Here is a 22,071-nt window from a genome sequence, read left to right as displayed (position 1 = left end):
TGACTGCAGACAGGATCTTATCATGTATCTCTGTATACAGGATCTCCCCCTAGTGGTGACTGCAGACAGGATCTTATCATGTATCTCTGTATACAGGGAGCTCCCCCTAGTGGTGGCTGCAGACAGGATCTTATCATGTATCTCTGTATACAGGGAACTCCCTCTAGTGGTGACTGCAGACAGGATCTTATCATGTATCTCTGTATACAGGGAGCTCCCCCTAGTGGTGGCTGCAGACAGGATCTTATCATGTATCTCTGTATACAGGGAGCTCCCCCTAGTGGTGGCTGCAGACAGGATCTTATCATGTATCTCTGTATACAGGGAGCTCCCCCTAGTGGTGACTGCAGACAGGGTCATATCATGTATATCTGTATACAGGGAGCTCCCCCTAGTGGTGGCTGTAGACAGGATATTATCATGTATCTCTGTATACAGGGAACTCCCTCTAGTGGTGACTGCAGACAGGATCTTATCATGTATCTCTGTATACAGGGAGCTCCCCCTAGTGGTGGCTGCAGACAGGATCTTATCATGTATCTCTGTATACAGGGAACTCCCTCTAGTGGTGACTGCAGACAAGATCTTATCATGTATCTCTGTATACAGGGCACTCCCCCTAGTGGTGGCTGCAGACAGGATCTTATCATGTATCTCTGTATACAGGGAACTCCCCCTAGTGGTGACTGCAGACAGGATCTTATCATGTATCTCTGTATACAGGGAACTCCCTCTAGTGGTGACTGCAGACAATATCTTATCATGTATCTCTGTATACAGGGCACTCCCCCTAGTGGTGGCTGCAGACAGGATCTTATCATGTATCTCTGTATACAGGGAACTCCCTCTAGTGGTGACTGCAGACAGGATCTTATCATATATCTCTGTATACAGGGAACTCCCTCTAGTGGTGGCTGCAGACAGGATCTTATCATGTATCTCTGTATGCAGGGAACTCCCTCTAGTGGTGACTGCAGACAGGATCTTTTCATGTATCTCTGTATACAGGGAACTCCCTCTAGTGGTGGCTGCAGACAGGATCTTATCATGTATCTCTGTATACAGGGAACTCCCTCTAGTGGTGACTGCAGACAGGATCTTATCATGTATCTCTGTATACAGGGAGCTCCCCCTAGTGGTGGCTGCAGACAGGATCTTATCATGTATCTCTGTATACAGGGAACTCCCTCTAGTGGTGACTGCAGACAGGATCTTATCATGTATCTCTGTATACAGGGAGCTCCCCCTAGTGGTGGCAGCAGACAGGATCTTATCATGTATCTCTGTATACAGGGAGCTCCCCCTAGTGGTGGCTGCAGACAGGATCTTATCATGTATCTCTGTATGCAGGGAACTCCCTCTAGTGGTGACTGCAGACAGGATCTTTTCATGTATCTCTGTATACAGGGAACTCCCTCTAGTGGTGGCTGCAGACAGGATCTTATCATGTATCTCTGTATACAGGGAACTCCCTCTAGTGGTGACTGCAGACAGGATCTTATCATGTATCTCTGTATACAGGGAGCTCCCCCTAGTGGTGGCTGCAGACAGGATCTTATCATGTATCTCTGTATACAGGGAACTCCCTCTAGTGGTGACTGCAGACAGGATCTTATCATGTATCTCTGTATACAGGGAGCTCCCCCTAGTGGTGGCTGCAGACAGGATCTTATCATGTATCTCTGTATACAGGGAGCTCCCCCTAGTGGTGGCTGCAGACAGGATCTTATCATGTATCTCTGTATACAGGGAGCTCCCCCTAGTGGTGGCTGCAGACAGGATCTTATCATGTATCTCTGTATACAGGGAACTCCCTCTAGTGGTGACTGCAGACAGGATCTTATCATGTATCTCTGTATACAGGGAGCTCCCCCTAGTGGTGGCTGCAGACAGGATCTTATCATGTATCTCTGTATACAGGGAACTCCCTCTAGTGGTGACTGCAGACAGGATCTTATCATGTATCTTTGTATACAGGGAGCTCCCCCTAGTGGTGGCAGCAGACAGGATCTTATCATGTATCTCTGTATACAGGGAGCTGCCCCTAGTGGTGGCTGCAGACAGGATCTTATCATGTATCTCTGTATACAGGGAGCTCCCCCTAGTGGTGGCAGCAGACAGGATCTTATGTATCTCTGTATACAGGGAGCTCCCCCTAGTGGTGACTACAGACAGAATGTCATAATTTATCTCAAGTATACAGTGGGCTCCCACTACACTAAATGCAGATGAGAGAGGCATTAATATAGAACTGCCCCTGAAAAGGACTGTTGGTTATTGTTGCAGCAGCAGGTCCTGTCCCCCTAAAACACACACTCCCTTCTCCAGCAGACTCTCTCTTTAGTCTCTACACAATTTCCGGATAGAGTGCAGCAAACATGGCGTCTCTGGATTTTATATAGACCTGATGTCACTATGCAGCCGACCAATCATAGTAATGGCAGTGGCCAACATGGCTATGGCATTACCTTGATGCACAGGCAATTTCCGCTTGTTTGCCGGATAATAAAATGCCAGGACCCATTAGGGGTGGGTACTCGAGCTTGGCGCCTGAGCAACAGAGCACTGGATGGAGTATCGAGCATCTTGAGCACTGTAATTTCCAGTGCCCAGGAAACTCGCCCATCACAATCTATAAGCTGTGTATTCACATACATGTTGTTATATAAAATAATTCCACATTTTTGTCTCATTACTGTCGTTCTTTGTGATCATCCTCAAACCAATAGCTGCCAACCTTGGAGCTGAAGATCTACGGTTGAAGGACAATCTGTTATCAGAGGGATCATGTGATCACAAGACTCCAATGTACCAGCAGACAGGACGCTGGGGATGCCCTAGTGATTTATACCTGCCGGGAGCTGGGTTGGCCCTGATGATTTATACCTGCCGGGAGCTGGCGTGGCCCTGGTGATTTATACCTGCCGGCAGCTGGGGTGGCCCTGGTGATTTATACCTGCCGGCAGCTGGGGTGGCCCTGGGGATTTATACCTGCCAGGAGCTGGGGTGGCCCTGGTGATTTATACCTGCCGGCAGCTGGGGTGGCCCTGGTGATTTATACCTGCCGGCAGCTGAAGTGGCACTGGTGATTTATACCTCCCGGGAGCTGGGGTGGCCCTGGTGATTTATACCTGCCAGGAGCTGGGGTGGCCCTGGTGATTTATACCTGCTGGGAGCTGAAGTGGCACTGGTGATTTATACCTGCCAGGAGCTGAAGTGGCACTGGTGATTTTCTATCTGCCGGGAGTTGAGGTGGCCCTAGTGATTTATACCTGCCGGGAGCTGGGGTGGCAATGGTGATTCATACCTTCCAGGAGCTGGGGTGGCCCTGGTGATTTATACCTGCCGGGAGCTGGGGTGGCCCTGGTGATTTATACCTGCCAGGAGCTGGAGTCGCGCTGGTGATTTATACCTGCTGGGATGCTGGGATGGCCCTGGTGATTTATACCTGCCAGGAGCTGGAGTCGCGCTGGTGATTTATACCTGCCGGGAGCCGGAGTGGCAATGGTGATTCATACCTGCCAGGAGCTGGGGTGGCCCTGGTGATTTATACCTGCCGGGAGCTGGAGTGGCTCTGGTGATATATACCTGCCGGGAGCTGGGGTGGCCCTGGTGATTTATACCTGCCAGGAGCTGGGGTTCCCCTGGTGATTTATACCTGCCGGGAGCTGGAGTGGCCCTGGTGATTTATACCTGACGGAAGCTGGGGTGGCCCTGGTGATTTATAGCTGTCGGGAGCTGGAGTGGCCCTTGTGATTTATACCTGCCGGGAGCTGGAGTGGCCCTGGTGATTTATACCTGCCGGGATCTGGAGTGGTCCTGGTGATTTTTACCTGCCGGGAGCTGGGGTGGCCCTGGTGATTTATACCTGCCGGGAGCTGGGGTGGCCCTGGTGATTCATACCTGCCAGGAGCTGGCGTGTCCCTGGCGATTTATACCTGCTGTGAGCTGGAGTGGCCCTAGTGATTTATACCTGTCGGGAGCTGGGGTGGCCCTGGTGATTTATACCTGCCGGGAGCTGGAGTGGCCCTGGGAATTTATACCTGCCGGGAGCTGGAATGGTCCTGGTGATTTATACCTGCCGGGAGCTGGAATGGCCTTGGTGATTTATACCTGCCGGGACCTGGGGTGGCCCTGGTGATTTATACCTGCCGGGAGCTGGGGTGGCCCTGGTGATTTATACCTGCCGGGAGCTGGAGTAGCCCTGGTGATTTATACCTGCCGAGATCTGGAGTGGTCCTGGTGATTTATACCTTCCAGGAGCTCTGGTGGCCCTGGTGATTTTCACCTGCCGGGAGCTGGGGTGGCCCTGGTGATTCATACCTGCCAGGAGCTGGCGTGGCCCTGGCGATTTATACCTGCTGTGAGCTGGAGTGGCCCTAGTGATTTATACCTGTCGGGAGCTGGGGTGGCCCTGGTGATTTATACCTGCCGGGAGCTGGAATGGTCCTGGTGATTTATACCTGCCGGGAGCTGGAATGGCCTTGGAGATTTATACCTGCCGGGACCTGGGGTGCCCTGGTGATTTATACCTGCCGGGACCTGGGGTGGCCCTGGTGATTTATACCTGCCAGGAGCTGGGGTGACCCTGGTGATTTATACCTGCCGGGAGCTGGGGTGTCCCTGGTGATTTATACCTGCTGGGAGCTGGGGTGGCCCTGGTGATTTATACCTGCCGGGAGCTGGGGTAGCCCTGGTGATTTTCACCTGCCGGGAGCTGGGGTGGCCCTGGTGATTCATACCTGCCAGGAGCTGGCGTGGCCCTGGCGATTTATACCTGCTGTGAGCTGGAGTGGCCCTAGTGATTTATACCTGTCGGGAGCTGGGGTGGCCCTGGTGATTTATACCTGCCGGGAGCTGGAGTGGCCCTGGGAATTTATACCTGCCGGGAGCTGGAATGGTCCTGGTGATTTATACCTGCCGGGAGCTGGAATGGCCTTGGTGATTTATACCTGCCGGGACCTGGGGTGGCCCTGGTGATTTATACCTGCCGGGAGCTGGGGTGGCCCTGGTGATTTATACCTGCCGGGAGCTGGAGTGGCCCTGGTGATTTATACCTGCCGGGATCTGGAGTGGTCCTGGTGATTTATACCTGCCGGGAGCTGGGGTGGCCCTGGTGATTTATACCTGCTGGGAGCTGGGGTGGCACTGGTGATTTATACCTGCCAGGAGCTGGCGTGGCCCTGGCGATTTATACCTGCTGTGAGCTGGAGTGGCCCTAGTGATTTATACCTGTCGGGAGCTGGGGTGGCCCTGGTGATTTATACCTGCCGGGAGCTGGAGTGGCCCTGGGAATTTATACCTGCCGGGAGCTGGAATGGTCCTGGTGATTTATACCTGCCGGGAGCTGGAATGGCCTTGGTGATTTATACCTGCCGGGACCTGGGGTGGCCCTGGTGATTTATACCTGCCGGGAGCTGGGGTGGCCCTGGTGATTTATACCTGCCGGGAGCTGGAGTGGCCCTGGTGATTTATACCTGCCGGGATCTGGAGTGGTCCTGGTGATTTATACCTGCCGGGAGCTGGGGTGGCCCTGGTGATTTATACCTGCTGGGAGCTGGGGTGGCCCTGGTGATTTATACCTGCCGGGAGCTGGGGTAGCCCTGGTGATTTTCACCTGCCGGGAGCTGGAGTGGCCCTGGTGATTTATACCTGCAGAGTAACTTACTCTTCGATTGTGTTGTCTGACCAATACCATAGATCTCCAGGGTACCGGTCACGACGTTCTTTTTTCAGTCCGATCCAAAAATCGTTTCTGAGACTCTTAACATAGCCCTAAAAACAAAACCTCAGATTAACAATCACCACAAAGCAAAAGTAATGACCCATGACCCATGACCCCTGTGCACATCCCATAATACAGCCCCAGAGCTGAGGATTAGATTACTTAAAATTCACATGAACCTAATGACTCCATAGCTGAGGCCAGGGCCGGCGTCAGCACCTGGTGCACCTGGGCAAGTGCTGGGACCCTGGACCGACGGAGGAGGGGCCCACTCTCGGTCGTCAGGGGTGGTGATGTATTCTGCGGCCCCCGGGCTGAGTTCAGAGGACCACAGTTCTCGGGTCGGAAACCACACTTTCCTGGCTGCCATCTTTTAAATCTACAATTGCATGTAGGAATCACTGCTCAACACTGCGCACAGGGGCAATAAAGGTCCTCTGTGAGCAGAGCTAACACACGGTGGGCTCCCGTCCCACAAATGAAGAGGAGCTGCAGCGCTGCCAGCGTCCTGCTGGTGTGAGCTGTATGTCCCCCCCACCCAGTGCTGTATACCCCACAGAGATATATGTCTCCCACCCCAGTGCTGCATACCCCCAGAGCTGTATGTCCCCCCCACCCAGTGCTGTATACTCCCCAGAGATATATGTCTCCCACCCCAGTGCTGCATACCCCCAGAGCTGTATGTCACCCCCACCCAGTGCTGTATACTCCCCAGAGATATATGTCTCCCACCCCAGAGCTGTATGTCCCCCCCACCCAGTGCTGTATACTCCCCAGAGATATATGTCTCCCACCCCAGAGCTGTATGTCCCCCCCACCCAGTGCTGTATACTCCCCAGAGATATATGTCTCCCACCCCAGTGCTGTATGTCCCCAGAGATATATGTCCTCCACCCAGAGGCGTAGCAAAGGGGGGGCGGAGAGGGCGGGCGGCACATGTCAGGGGGGCAGCGCGTGTCGGGGGGGCGGCATTCTGGGGATAAAAAAAAAAAAAATAGAAAAAACATAGAAATAATAATTGTTGATTAATAAATACGTAGGATTTGAGTAATTTTTGTTTCTATATAAATGCAAATATAAAACCTATTACTAGATACTGGGTGCGTGGAGAATAGGGAATGTGCCTTACGATACGTCACTTCCGGGTGGAAAAGATGACATAGTGTTATGGGCGGAACGCATGTGTGCGGTCCATAATACACTCTTTCCGGGGGAGGAAGGAATATCTGTGTACACGGGATGCACTCCATTATAGGTCTCTTCCGGACGGAAGGACAGGAGGAATCTGGCGGTGGAACGCAATTTTGCCTTCCACTGATACCTGTCATACTAGTGCCGCCCTGAGCCTTTTTCATTAGGCAGCTCCGGCTGGGAAGAAAGGCGGAGCCTGGACGGCGTTACACTTCCGCCCCGAGGGGCGGGCATTCTTTAGACATCCGGACGTGGCACATTTAAACCGCCAGGTAGAGAACAGGGAACAGTGGACATGGCGGCATAGTGAGGCTTTGAAACACGAAAACATGCGGGACTTGGACATCTTAACCAACAGAAGAGGCAAGAGTGGACCTACTGTAGTCTTCATGTAATAGGGTCATCAGATGAGGAGCACAATACACACTGTGACCCAATACCTGAGGAGCTCGAATGCCCCTCATACATGGAGGGGGATGGAATGAGGGGCAGATATAATGGTTGTATGGTGATTACAGCAATAATTTGCATATTTCAGGACTGTCATCTTATGACAAGGAAACCTGTGGCCCCCAGTCATCATTTGCGCTTTTGGTCTTCTCTGTCATTCTCATACCAATTTCATCTCCCACCCTGTGCAGTGAGATTGTCCACTTCTGAGGGGGTTCTCTCATGGGTACAGCTCAGAATGTTTTGTGGTCTGCAGGTTGTGGATTTGCACATTTTTCGGCCTGACGTTCCGTAAGCACAACATTTATTTACCCCATCATGTCCTACCGTCAATATAATGTCAGAGGGTTTGATTGTCGCCAGATTTGCCCTCACAGATCGACACAAGCGGTCACTCTCTGTCCAGGAGCTCCTGTCCTCGAAGAAGTAGTAGCACATTCCGTTCAGTAACAGCCACCCGTGTGGGCAGACATCGCAGCCTGGAAAACACAGAGGAAGATAACGATGGTCAGAACATAGACTAACAGAACACGGCCTCCAAAGACACAGAACTGCCCAAGCCAAGTGACTGTCCACATGGTTCTGATAGGACCTGATAGGCCAGAACGTCTGATGGTCCAGAACATTTCATTATCTTCAGTTTTCTATAGTCCAGCACTTAGTTCACATTTTCTAGGGTAAATTACAGTCTGATGGGTCGACTCTCTGGATGATAATTGTGTCCACCCCAACTTTCAAAATGTTTGGGTGCTCGTTACTGGAGCCGAGCAATTTCTGATGCTCTGGTGCTCGTCTCTAGTGATGAGCATAATGGAAGTCAATGTCATGCGCTGTCCAGATCCACACTCACTGACTACAGCTACGGTGTCAGACGCTGTTCACATTGCAGAGTCCGACAGGCAACCTGGTTTCTTTTAAATGCTCAGCCCTGCCTGATGTCGGCTGAGTTGTTTCACTGCTTCCAGCCATGCAGGAGTTAATCCTTTTTGAAGCAGTGTGCTACTCTTCTGTGAGTCAGTTTGCTGATTACCGTCTCCAGCTGGTCTTCTCCTATTTAAGGTATTTAAGGCTGGGAAGTGTCAGGAGACTGCTGAAGATAGCTTCAGCGTAGCTCCAGCGATCCCAGTCTTTGTGGTTATCCAGTTCATGGTGATCTACAGTTTCTATTCTGCATGGTGTGAACGATCCCCTGTTGTGTGTTTCTTTCCTTCTCTTTGCTTTATTCCCTTGTACACATATTGTCTCTCCTTTGTGTTTGAGTGCAGTGTGTATGAGTTTTCTTTCCCCCTTGTCATTTCTGTGTGGTTTTGTTACTGGGTTTTTGACCCACTCTCGGGGTGGGAAGAGTAAGATCAGGACTTGGACAGGACTCGGGGTCATGCTTGGGGCTCTGACCTGCCTACCATCAAGCATACCTTCGAGATAAGGGACAGCACAGGGACTTGAGTCTGAGGGCAAGCTTAGGAGTTCCATTACTACTTACCTTGTAACATTATATTCGGTCGCAAAACCTATTTTCTCATGGATCCTTTCACTGGCAAAGCAAATGCAGGCGCTAACCCTTTAGAGCTGAGAGGGGCAGTTCAGCAGTAAGCTCAATCTCCAGCAAGTGGGCAGTCAAGATTTGTTACCAGCATCCCAGAGCAGTTCATCGGGGATCGCAGTCAATTTATTTACTTCTGGGAGTCCTGTGAGTTGTTCTTCTGATTGCGTCCCATCTCTTCCGGGGATGAGGCCCAACAAGTAGGATAGTCATCTCCCTTCTCAGCGGTGATCCACAATCCTGGGCTTTTTCCTTTCCCCCCCAACATCATCGTGTTGGTTTTGGTGGACTTTTCTTGGCACTTGGGCTCATCTATGACGACCCCAATAAAGTGTCGTTAACAAAGTCCAAGATTAGAGCACTTAAACAGGGGAGTCGACCGGCAGAGGATTACTGCACTGAATTCCAGCATTTGTCAATGGACACCCAGTGGAATGACCCTGATCTCAGAAGCCACATTTTCCAGGGTGTCGCGTCCCAAAGAAGCAGTGCGAAACGCATGTCGGGGTGGAGGGACCTACACCACCATCGCATGTTATAGAGGTAATAGTTATGCACCCCTATTTAGGGATTCTGTTATAACCAGGCTCATTGATATTTCATATTGGTGCACGGACACATGATCGTAGTTATCAGTGCTTTACATTTCCCTATGTTGAGGTTTGGTTGCCATCTAGTGGTGCAGTATTGTTATAACATCTTATAGTTGATCATTTTTTATATATTATTAGTGATGAGTGAGTACTAAAAAGCCCGGGTGCTCGAGGCTCGGGCCGAGCATCCCAAGATACTCGTGTCCTTGGCCCGAGCACCAAGCCCAATGTTATCCTATGGGAGACCCGAGTATTTTTATGAAATGACCCCCGGCATCATGTAGAAACCCTAAAAATGTCACAAAAGTCTCAGAAGAGTGCTCAAATGACATGGCAACAGCATGGGGAAGACCCCTTGAAGCATTTATCAGTCAAAAGTCACAGCTGTGAACAATTTTGTCCGCGTTTTACGCCATTTTTACGAACTCACCAGAAAACCTTCAAAAATGACACCAAAATGAATTTTCATGGCGGAAATGTTACGGGCACATACCCAATAGTGAGATAGAGCTGGTGTATGTTACTTTTGGAGATTACATGAAAGATTTTACGTGAAAACATTGTGTGGCACTCCGATGTCCCTGAGAAGAGACGTACATGAAGGCCTCTTGAGTCTAATGTGCCCATTTTGAGGAAGTGAGTCTTTGTAGTATTTTCCTTTGCCAGGGCAGCCAAAAATTGGGAAGCTCCACATTGTCCCTGGATAGAGATGTGCATGAGGGCCTGTAAACCTGAAGTGCCCATTGTAAGGAAGTGGGTCTATTGTAGTATAGCCCTTTGGCAGGGCAGCCGAAAATTGGGAGGCTCCACATTGTCCCTGGATAGAGACGTGCATGAGGGCCTGTAAACCTGAAGTGCCCATTGTAAGGAAGTGGGTCTATTGTAGTATAGCCCTTAGGCAGGGCAGCCAAAAATTGGGAGGCTCCACATTGTCCCTGGATAGAGATGTGCATGAGGGCCTCAAAACATTGTTCCCATTGCAAAGGAGTGGGTCTCCTGTCGTTGTAATGTCCATTCTGAAAGAATGGGCGAAAAAATTTACCACTGGGGGTATACCTGAAACAAAGGCCTAACTATTGTAACGGTCATCATGGTGGCGCATGAGGAGAAGGAGGAGCAGTCCAGCGATTATCCAAAGTCCAGAAGTGTGTACCCATGGGTGAGTGGAGGTACATGGCAAATTCCCGTTACAAACTTTAAATTCCGCTCTCATTTGCTGGTGGTGTGGTGAAGTCTGGCCCAATCCAACCCTTGTTCATCTTGATCAGAGTCAGCCTGTCAGCATTTTCAGTTGACAGGCGGGTGCGTTTATCTGTAATGATTCCACCTGCGGCACTAAAAACACGCTCTGACAAAACGCTAGCGGCAGGGCAGGCCAGGACTTCCAAGGCGTAGAGAGCCAATTCATGCCACGTGTCCAGCTTGGAAACCCAATAATTGTAAGGCACAGAGGAATGTCGGAGTACAGTTGTTCGATCTGCAAGGTACTCCTTGAGCATCTGGGCAAACTTAGGATTTCTTGTGGCACTACCCCACACCTCAGGGGCTGTGGTATGTGAGGGGCTGAGAAAACTGTCCCACATCTTAAAGACTGTTCCCCTACCTCTGGCGGATTGGACTTGTGCCTCTCTCGGCTGTACGCCTTGGTTGTCCACTGATTCCTGACCTATGCCGCTAGCGTTTTGTGAGGGGAATGCTTTGCCTACTTCCGTGACTATGGCCTTATGGAACTGCTGCATTTTGGCTGACCTCTCCGCCTCGGGAATAAGAGACATAAAGTTCTCCTTGTAGCGTGGGTCTAACAGTGTTACCAACCAGTAATGATTGTCGGCCAAGATGTTCTTAACGCGAGGGTCACGAGACAGGCAGCTTACCATAAAGTCAGCCATGTGCGCCAGACTCTTAACAGCCATCACTTCAGTATCCTGACCAACACGATGACTGAACATGCTGTCCTCCTCCTCCTCCTCCTCCTCATCTACCCTGTCCTCTGGCCAGCCACGCTGAACCGAGGATATGACTGGTGTGCATGTCATATCCTCAATTTGGCCGGAGAGTTGCTCCATGTCTTCATCCTCCTCCTCGTCATAGTCCTCCACTGCACGTTGTGATTAGACGAGGCTGGGCTGTGTGTTATCACCCACACCCACTACTGTTTCTTGCTCCAACTCATCGCGCTCCGCCTGCAATGCATCATGTTTGTTTTTGAGCAGAGACCGTTTTAGAAGGCAGAGAAGCGGTATGGTGACGCTAATAATGGTGTCATCCCCACTCACCATCTTGGTGGAGTCCTCAAAGTTTTGGAGGATGGTACATAGGTCGGACATCCATCTCCACTCCTCAGGTGTTATGTGTGGAGTTTGACCCATTTCCCGACGGCTTAGGTGATGCAGGTACTCAACAACTGCCCTCTTCTGCTCACATATCCTGACCAACATGTGCAGAGTTGAATTCCAACGCGTGGGGACATCACACACCAGTCTGTGAGCCGGAAGATGCAAACGGCGCTGAAAGCCGGCAAGGCCGGCTGAAGCAGTAGGTGACTTTCAAAATGTGCAGACAGGCGGCGAACTTTTACCAGCAGATCAGACAGCTCTGGGTATGACTTTAGAAACCGCTGAACCACGAGGTTGAGCACATGGGCCACGCATGGAACATGTGTCAGCTGGCCTCGCCTCAAAGCCGCCACCAGGTTCCGGCCATTGTCACACACGACCTTTCCTGGCTTTAGCTTCAGAGGTGTGAGCCAGTGATCTGCTTGCTGTTTCAGAGCTGTCCACAGCTCTTCTGCATTGTGGGGTTTGTCACCTATGCAGATTAGCTTCAGCACAGCCTGTTGCCGCTTCGCCGAGGCAGTGCTGCAGTGCTTCCAGCTTGGGACTGGTGTGGAGGGTAAAGTGGATGACGATGCGCAGGAGGAGGAGGAGGCTGAAGAGCATGACATTCCGGAACTGTAGAGTGTGGGTGAAACCCTGACTGAGGTAGGACCTGCAAACCTTGGTGTGGGAAGGACGTGTTCCGTCCCTCGCTCAGACTGGGTCCCAGCTTCCACAATATTAACCAAGTGTGCCGTCAACGAGATGTAGCGGCCTTGCCCACAAGCACTTGTCCACGTGTCTGTGGTTAGGTGGACTTTGGGTGAAACAGCGTTGTTCAGGGTACGTGTGATGTTTTGTGACATGTGGTTATGCAATGCGGGGACGGCACACCGGGAAAAATAGTGGCGGCTGGGGACCGAGTAATGTGGGACAGCTGCCGCCATCAGGTCGCGGAATGCTTCTGTCTTCACCAGCCTAAAAGGCAACATTTCCAGCGCAAGCAGTCGCGAAATGTTAGCATTTAGAACTGTGGCATGTGGGGCGTTGGCAGTGTATTTGCGCCTGCGTTCAAAGGTTTGCTGAATGGATAACTGAACGCTGCGCTGGGACAAGGACGTGCTTGATGATGGTGTTATTCTGCGTGGGCAACTGCAGGTGCAGGACCGGAGGAGGCTTGTTCGCGGGCAGCATGGACAGGGGATTGGCTCGCATGCACAACAAGCGAAGACGTAGTAGTGACATCAGCAAGCACTGCTCCTCGACTCTGTTGTACATCCCACAAAGTCGGGTGCTAGGCTGACATGTGCCTGATCATGCTGGTGGTGGTCAGGCTGCTAGTTTTGGTACCCCTGCTGATGCTGGCACGGCAGGTGTTGCAAATGGCCTTTTTAGAATCATCTGGAGACAACTTAAAAAACTGCCAGACTCGGGAAGACCTAACATTTGTACAGGAACCTTGTGTCGTGTTGTTGTTCCGGGGAACGGTTGCCTGACGTCTGCCTGGGGCCACCACCCTGCTTCTTACTGCCTGTTGGGATGCTACGCCTCCCTCCCCCTGTGCACTGCTGTCCTCGCTCTGCATATCCTCCTGCCAGGTTGGGTCAGTTACTGGATCATCCACCACGTCGTCTTCCTCTTCCGCACCCTGCTCCTCCTCCTGACTTCCTGACAATTGTGTCTCATCTTTGTCCACCCCTTGTTGAGACACGTTGCCAACTTCGTGAGAACGTGGCTGCTCAAATATTTGGGCATCTGTACATACGATCTCCTCATGACCCACTTCAACATGAGCTGGCGAGAGGCCAGAATGTGGGAATGGAAACGAGAACAGCTCTTCCGAGTGTCCAAGTGTGGGATCAGTAATGTCCGTGGACGTGTACTCGGCCTGGTGGTAGGAAGGAGGATCAGGTTCTGAAATGTGCAGTGCAGTATCACGGCTACTGACACTTGACCGTGTGGAAGACAGAGTGTTTGTGGTGGTGCCAATCTGACTGGAAGCATTATCCGCTATCCAACTAACAACCTGTTGACACTGGTCTTGGTTCAAGAGCGGTGTACTGCTGCGGTCCCCAAGAATTTGGGACATGACGTGCGAGCGACTAGATGTGGCCCTTTGTTGTGGCGAAATTAGAGCTTGCCCACGACCTCGGTCTCTGCCTGCACCACCATCACGTCCACTTCCTTGTTCCTTGCCAACGCCCTTGCGCATTTTGCAATGCTGTGCTGACGTGTATTCACTAGACTTGTGCGTTATATCCAAGTTTGTGCAAATCGTGCACCTGTACGCTGCCACCGACAGGCACACACGTGCGGTTTTTAAATGCAAGCACGGACGCACTAAGAACCTAACAGGTTTTTAGGAGCGACAATTACTGAGAAGTCTGACACTATCAGGACTGTTTTAGACTGTGTACACCAGCCCCAGATATGATGAAGGCTGGTATACGGTCACCACTAGGAATGGCTATATACCCTGCCTGCCTGCCTGCCTGTATACTGCTACAATAGTCCTGAGAAGGACTCTTCTGGTCACTAGCCTGTATTCCGACCTGGCTATACCCTGCCTGCCCTGCCTGTATACAGCTACAATAGTCCTGAGAAGGACTCTTCTCCTGTACTCTGACCTGGCTATACCCTGCCTGCCTGTATACAACTAGAATAGTCCTGAGAAGGACTTTTGGTCACACTGTTTGCAGCCCTGCTACGGAAATAACTATAAAGGGCCGCAAACCTTTCCCTGAAGCAGCAACACTCTCCCTGCACTGACTGTCTGGATAGCTGTGAGCAGAGCACAGCGCGCCGGCCGGTATAAAGGCTCGGTCACGCTGTGCAGGCCGGCCAATCACTGCAATTCCACAACTAACAGGGCTGTGGCATTGCAGTGGTCTGCCAGCCAATCCCTGCATGAGGCTGGCTCTCAAAAGAGCGCCAACATGCAGGGATGAAGACCACGAGTACAGCACGAGTATCGTGAGATTACTCGGTCCCCGCCGAGTAGCCCGAGTACAGCGATACTCGTGCGAGTACCGAGTAGTGACAAGCATACTCGCTCAACACTATATATTATATCTCTAGATTTATTTATTTATTGCCTCTATGTATAATGTATTTTTGGATGCCTATTTGCACTTTATGAAATATTTAGCTGCATACATTATTTATTTCATTCCTTGATAATTAATTTACTATATTTATGGGCATATAGCCTCCTCCTATTTTAATGTTGTAACCTTTTTAACTAAAATTCTAATAAAACATAATTTTATTTTATCTGATGTTTAACTCCATTTTGGGGTTCACGTTGCCTCCTCTTGTTAGTTAATTCAGTTTCTGGAGTTTGGGGCTTTTCTGGGGACATTACCCTATGAACTAATATGGCCACAATTTAATACCAGAGAGCAACAAGTGTCACAAATAATGTCCCCAATGTGGCCTGGATTCCTCGTTTACCCACACAGCCATGATTGCCAGAGTTTAACCACGGAGCGTAAATTAGAAATGTAGACCTCATAGAGCCTCGGTCATTATAAGCGCCACACAACCAAGATTGCCAGATTCCCCACAGTTTACCAGGTGACACACAGAGCACCAAGAAACCCTTTAAAATAAGATGGAATCCGGCCCCTCCCAAAAAAAAATCAAAGCTTGAACCAGGAGGAGGAGGTCCAAATGCAGGATGAGGTTGCGGTGGATGTGGCAGAGTAGGTCCAAGAGGTGGAGGAGGATGCAACCAGCTATTTTTGTGGTGGGATTTGCTTGCAATTTTTTTATTTTTTTGGGAGGGCTTAATGTTTTTTTTTAACAATAAGGATAACGTTTGGAACACCATTCTAAGTCTGAACTGGGTGCAAAAACCTAAAAAAACATCACTATGGGGAGATAAGGTATGCACACCAGTGACTATGTAAGGGGAATACATGGAATAGCAGAAACTGCTGTGTGAATACTGACTTGAAAAATCCAATAGCTACATGTAAAGTGAAAATGTGAAAAATGGAATCTGCATTACTGCCATGAACATATGAATAAAGAGAAATTTAGCTACTGAATTGATCAATGCAATAGAGCCCCAACACTACGCCAAAGTATTTCTCTACGTTGGGGTCCCTAGCTTGTGTGTGTCCTCTCATGCAGTTAAAAAACTTACCGTGTATGGGAGGCTGAGACCCAGGCTATATATGCGTATGATATGGATTGGCAATAGGTGTGGTTGGGGAGGGTTCCCAAACGAAAAAATACTAACAATAAGGATAACGTTTGGAACACCATTCTAAGTCTGAACTGGGTGCAAAAACCTAAAAAAACATCACTATGGGGAGATAAGGTATGCACACCAGTGACTATGTAAGGGGAATACATGGAATAGCAGAAACTGCTGTGTGAATACTGACTTGAAAAATCCAATAGCTACATGTAAAGTGAAAATGTGAAAAATGGAATCTGCATTACTGCCATGAACATATGAATAAAGAGAAATTTAGCTACTGAATTGATCAATGCAATAGAGCCCCAACACTACGCCAAAGTATTTCTAGTTGTTAGTATTTTTTCGTTTGGGAACCCTCCCCAACCACACCTATTGCCAATCCATATCATACGCATAATAGCCTGGGTCTCAGCTTCCCATACACGGTAAGTTTTTTAACTGCATGAGAGGACACACACAAGCTAGGGACCCCAACGTAGAGAAATACTTTGGCGTAGTGTTGGGGCTCTATTGCATTGATCAATTCAGTAGCTAAATTTCTCTTTATTCATATGTTCATGGCAGTAATGCAGATTCCATTTTTCACATTTTCACTTTACATGTAGCTATTGGATTTTTCAAGTCAGTATTCACACAGCAGTTTCTGCTATTCCATGTATTCTCCTTACATAGTCACTGGTGTGCATACCTTATCTCCCCATAGTGATGTTTTTTTAGGTTTTTTTAGGTTTTTGCACCCAGTTCAGACTTAGAATGGTGTTCCAAACGTTATCCTTATTGTTAGTAGTTTTTCGTTTGGGAACCCTCCCCAACCACACCTATTGCCAATCCATATCATACGCATATATAGCCTGGGTCTCAGCCTCCCATACACGGTAAGTTTTTTAACTGCATGAGAGGACACACACAAGCTAGGGACCCCAACGTAGAGAAATACTTTGGCGTAGTGTTGGGGCTCTTCTGCATTGATCAATTCAGTAGCTAAATTTCTCTTTATTCATATGTTCATGGCAGTAATGCAGATTCCATTTTTCACATTTTCACTTTACATGTAGCTATTGGATTTTTCAAGTCAGTATTCACACAGCAGTTTCTGCTATTCCATGTATTCCCCTTACATAGTCACTGGTGTGCATAATGTTTTTTTTTAGACCAGAAAATATAGTGAATGGCAAATCGTCTAGACATGCTGCGGATTAATTGGTTCCACATTGCCGCCATGATAGCCCTCCCTTCCGAGGTGGTGCTGGTGGAGCAGCTGTGCTGGCCGCTTCCTGCTCCTCCTCTAACTCTGCCTCGTTCTTCCACTGAGCCCCGGTTGTGTGGTGGGAATGCCATAACTTCAGCCTCTACCAGTGTGCACTTATGCATGTTACCGTCCTGCTCCAGCGGCAAAAGTACCGATGCTATGTTGTCTTTGTTGCACTGATCCTGCTGCCACTCAGTAATCGGCACTGGTCAGAATCCTTGATACTTGCTGGTCGTTGCGCAGGCACGGCAGCATGTATTGACCTGTGTGTGCCAGGCTGCCCAAAGGCAGTGATGACCTGTCCTCAATCACAGGTGTGTGGACTGGGTCATCTATATACCCCCAGCTACGTTTCAGTGATCCGCAGTAGAACATTTCACTACCACCCTGCTGTGCAGCCAGTTCTTCCTGCTCCAAAACTGTACCTTGGCTGGAAAGTTGGGGGCATGGCCACTGTGGGGCCTGCAGCCCAACCTCGGAGCCATCCCTGATAAAGAAGTCAATGATACCTGTTCCTCCTGCTCCTCTTTCTTCTGTCCCCTGGCTGGAAAGCTGAAGACATGGCCACTGTGGGGCCTGCAGCCCAACCGCGGAGCCATCCCTGATAAAGGAGTCAATGATACCTGTTCCTCCTGCTCCTCTTTCTTCTGTCCCCTGGCTGGAGAGCTGAAGACATGGCCACTGTGGGGCCTGCAGCCCAACCGCGGAGCCATCCCTGATAAAGGAGTCAATGATATCCGTTCCTCCTGCTCCTCTTCCTCCTGTCCCACAGCCTCATCCATCATGGGCTAAAGTGTTTTTTGAAGCAGGCATAAGTGTTAAAGTAACGCTGATGATGACATCACCAGTGCTAGCCGTGTTGGTTGAGTGTTTAAAGCAGCACAACACAGTGCAGAAGTCCTGCATGGAGGCCACTCATTAGTATTGACGTGATGTTCTTCCGAATTGTGAATCTGGGGTGCGTGCTGCAGCTGAATCTCCACTGTCCCCTGCTGCTGCTCTCAATCTCTCCACCATATGTGTGCCGCCCCTGCAGCGGTCGAACGGCTTGGATCCGGGGGTGATTACTCGTGGCTCAAGGGTCTCCGGACTCAGGGGCTTGGGGCCACTCTCAAATGTAAAAAGGGGGGGTTCGTACCGCCGCTGCCGATGGGAGTAGCCGAGGTGATGGAGTGGGGCAGCTAGATGACATAACCCTCCACGGGTAGGGAAAGGCCCCACGACCCCGGATGGTGGTATGGGGTGCAGGGGGAGCGCAGGCTCGCTGGTTGCAGGGGTTAATCAGGTACTCACTCAGCACGGAAGCCGATCCTGATAACAGGTTAAACCAAGTCTCTTGGTACTACTGCCCTCTTGGGGGAGCTCGTCTGGGTCCCATCCCCTGCAGCACTGCCTGGTAGTCCGTAACCTGCCTCCTGGTACAAAATTTTAGAGTGTTCAGGTGGCCCGTAAACTTGGAGCTTTCCGGGCCTCACTCCCTAATAGGAGTAGCAGAGGAGCTTATCTCAAGAGCTCACGATTGGGATTTCAGTGGGCTGCTTTGCTTGGAAAGCCCTATCCCCCTCGTTGCGCTAGTGCCCCGATCTCTGAGCTTCGTGGGAACAGTCCATATAGGCCTTGTCCTCCGCAGGTTAATTGCCGAGTTGCTTGAAGCTTCTCCCCGACCTAGGGTCCATGTACCCTGACGTGCCTTCGGTCCCAGCCCAGCTATTGAACTGCAGCTGCTGGCTATCCTCCAAGACTAGCCAAACACCCAGTCCCAATCTCCCGCGACCGGGTCTCCGACTCCTCCTGATCCAGACCACCATCTGCGGCCTAGTTTACTTCTCTCCTGGGACCTCCAACTCCCAGCTTCCTCGGAGCTCCACACAGCTCGACGGCTACCACTGTTCTGACTTGTCACCTCCCACCTCCCTGTCTGACCCCTAGGTGGGCGGCTCTTTTCCAGCTTAGCAGCCCACTGGTGTGCCTGACAGGTGTGGTGCGAGGTGTGATTAGGATTTGTAGATAATGGTGGAGGCAGTGCTGCAGATGGGAACCCAGAAGCATGGGGGTTTGAGCCCTGCTCTAAGAGTAAAGGGTGTGCAGTACCCTGTGACGACCCGAACAGTCCAGGGGCGTCACATATGCAGGGTGCAGGTCCACCGTATAGTATATTGCATATATGAGGCAATGAGCGGGAAGGCCGAAGTGACTCTGTAACGCAGGCAGCAGAGCAGCAGCATGGTGAGAATGATGAAAGTGCCACATACTGCCCGAACATTCACCAGCAGCTGTGACATGTGTGGTACAAAAATGGGGATATACTGAACAATACACCTCCTTAATATGCCCATTCATAACAAGCACACAAGAGCAAGAATTCATTATATATACAAACAATAAGGGCAGAAGTCATCATGATAACCTGACATTCATAAAACAGCTGCATTTCCCAAACTCACCACTAGGGGTGATAAGAATCTCCATGGAGCACATAATCAAAAACTGTATCCGGACAAGGAAAGGAATGATAAATAAGGCACAATGATAAATGAGAGCATATTAAGCAATGAATATCAATCAGTACATAATAAGGAGACTAAATCTATACTAATAAATGATAAATATTGCACATACCCAAATAAAAACTATAATCACACAAAAATAGGTGCTGAAAAGCCTGCTGTGTGATGAGTATTACACAGAGCCCTGACAGTGCAATGCAGAGGGAAGAAAGGCTGGAGAATTAGCCATACACAGAGATGAAGCGTAAGACAGCCATAGCAAATAAAGAGGAAATGTCAGGCTGAAAATCCCATGCTGCAGGCATAGAACTGGGGGTCCGGTCACCCTGACGCACATTTCGCCACATCTTTTTCATGAAGTTGAAGACAGGGTGTGCATAGAGATAATTTATAGTACACTCACCAGGACGATAATGTTGGCACGCATGTCACGACCAGCCAAGCCGGAAGTCCATGCTGCGGCGTCCGACGTCACTCTCCCCCCTGCTCTCAAAGGCAGAGAGGAGCGAGATACAGGACATATTGGCATAGCAACCAACTCAGTGGCTAAGTGGCAGAGCACACATTGCCAGAAATACATGGTGCAGCACCATTCATCACATCCCCTCGCTCATAAAGAGGGAGGGAGGCAAGGAGAAGCATGTCACTATGCCAACCTAACAACATAAGGGGCAATAAAATATATAAGGAGGAGGAGAAGCATGTCACCACGCCAACCTAACAACATAAGAGGCAATAGAAATATATAAGGAGGAGGAGAAGCATGTCACCATGCCAACCTGACAACAGGGGGAACAAAAATATATAAGGAGGAGGAGGAGAAGCATGTCACCATGCCAACCTAACAACATAAGGGGCAATAAAATATATAAGGAGGAGGAGAAGCATGTCACCATGCCAACCTAACAACATAAGGGGCAATAAAATATATAAGGAGGAGGAAAAGCATGTCACCATGCCAACCTAACAACATAAGGGGCAATAAAAATATATAAGGAGGAGGAGAAGCATGTCACCACGCCAACCTAACAACATAAGAGGCAATAGAAATATATAAGGAGGAGGAGAAGCATGTCACCATGCCAACCTAACAACATAAGGGGCAATAAAATTATATAAGGAGGAGGAGAAGCATGTCACCATGCCAACCTGACAACAGGGGGAAAAAAAATATATAAGGAGGAGGAGAAGCATGTCACCATGCCAACCTAACAACAACAGGGGGAACAAAAATATATAAGGAGGAGGAGAAGCATGTCACCCTGCCAACCTAACAACAACAGGGGGAACAAAAATATATAAGGAGGAGGAGAAGCATGTCACCACGCCAACCTAACAACATAAGAGGCAATAGAAATATATAAGGAGGAGGAGAAGCATGTCACTATGCCAACCTAACAACATAAGGGGCAATAGAAATATATAAGGAGGAGGAGAAGCATGTCACTATGCCAACCTAACAACATAAGAGGCAATAGAAATATATAAGGAGGAGGAGAAGCATGTCACTATGCCAACCTAACAACATAAGGGGCAATAAAATATATAAGGAGGAGGAGAAGCATGTCACCACGCCAACCTAACAACATAAGAGGCAATAGAAATATATAAGGAGGAGGAGAAGCATGTCACTATGCCAACCTAACAACATAAGGGGCAATAAAAATATATAAGGAGGAGCAGAAGCATGTCACCATGCCAACCTGACAACAGGGGGAACAAAAATATATAAGGAGGAGGAGGAGAAGCATGTCACCATGCCAACCTAACAACATAAGGGGCAATAAAATATATAAGGAGGAGGAGAAGCATGTCACCATGCCAACCTAACAACATAAGGGGCAATAAAAATATATAAGGAGGAGGAGAAGCATGTCACCATGCCAACCTAACAACATAAGGGGCAATAAAATATATAAGGAGGAGGAAAAGCATGTCACCATGCCAACCTAACAACATAAGGGGCAATAAAAATATATAAGGAGGAGGAGAAGCATGTCACCACGCCAACCTAACAACATAAGAGGCAATAGAAATATATAAGGAGGAGGAGAAGCATGTCACCATGCCAACCTGACAACAGGGGGAAAAAAAATATATAAGGAGGAGGAGAAGCATGTCACCATGCCAACCTAACAACATAAGGGGCAATAAAATATATAAGGAGGAGGAGAAGCATGTCACCATGCCAACCTAACAACATAAGGGGCAATAAAATATATAAGGAGGAGGAGAAGCATGTCACCATGCCAACCTAACAACATAAGGGGCAATAAAATATATAAGGA

The 22,071-nt window shown here is 49.4% G+C and overlaps 1 protein-coding gene across 2 annotated transcripts in view; it reads right to left on the bottom strand.

The window, feature by feature from the left end:
• Positions 1 to 22,071, bottom strand: part of CD72 (CD72 molecule) — a 47,184-nt gene that overhangs the window by 12,614 nt on the left and 12,499 nt on the right. For both annotated transcript variants that reach the window (XM_075344111.1, XM_075344103.1), the window contains exons 3-4: positions 7,694 to 7,845; positions 5,669 to 5,775 (exon numbers count right to left, since the gene is read on the bottom strand). In XM_075344111.1, coding sequence (XP_075200226.1) covers positions 5,669 to 5,775; positions 7,694 to 7,845 — 259 coding nt within the window. The remainder of the gene's footprint in view (positions 1 to 5,668; positions 5,776 to 7,693; positions 7,846 to 22,071) is intronic.

The sequence above is a fragment of the Anomaloglossus baeobatrachus genome, chromosome 1 (assembly GCF_048569485.1).
Source record: "Anomaloglossus baeobatrachus isolate aAnoBae1 chromosome 1, aAnoBae1.hap1, whole genome shotgun sequence".
Taxonomy (NCBI): Eukaryota; Metazoa; Chordata; class Amphibia; order Anura; family Aromobatidae; genus Anomaloglossus; species Anomaloglossus baeobatrachus.
This window is presented reverse-complemented; position numbering and strand designations above follow the sequence as displayed.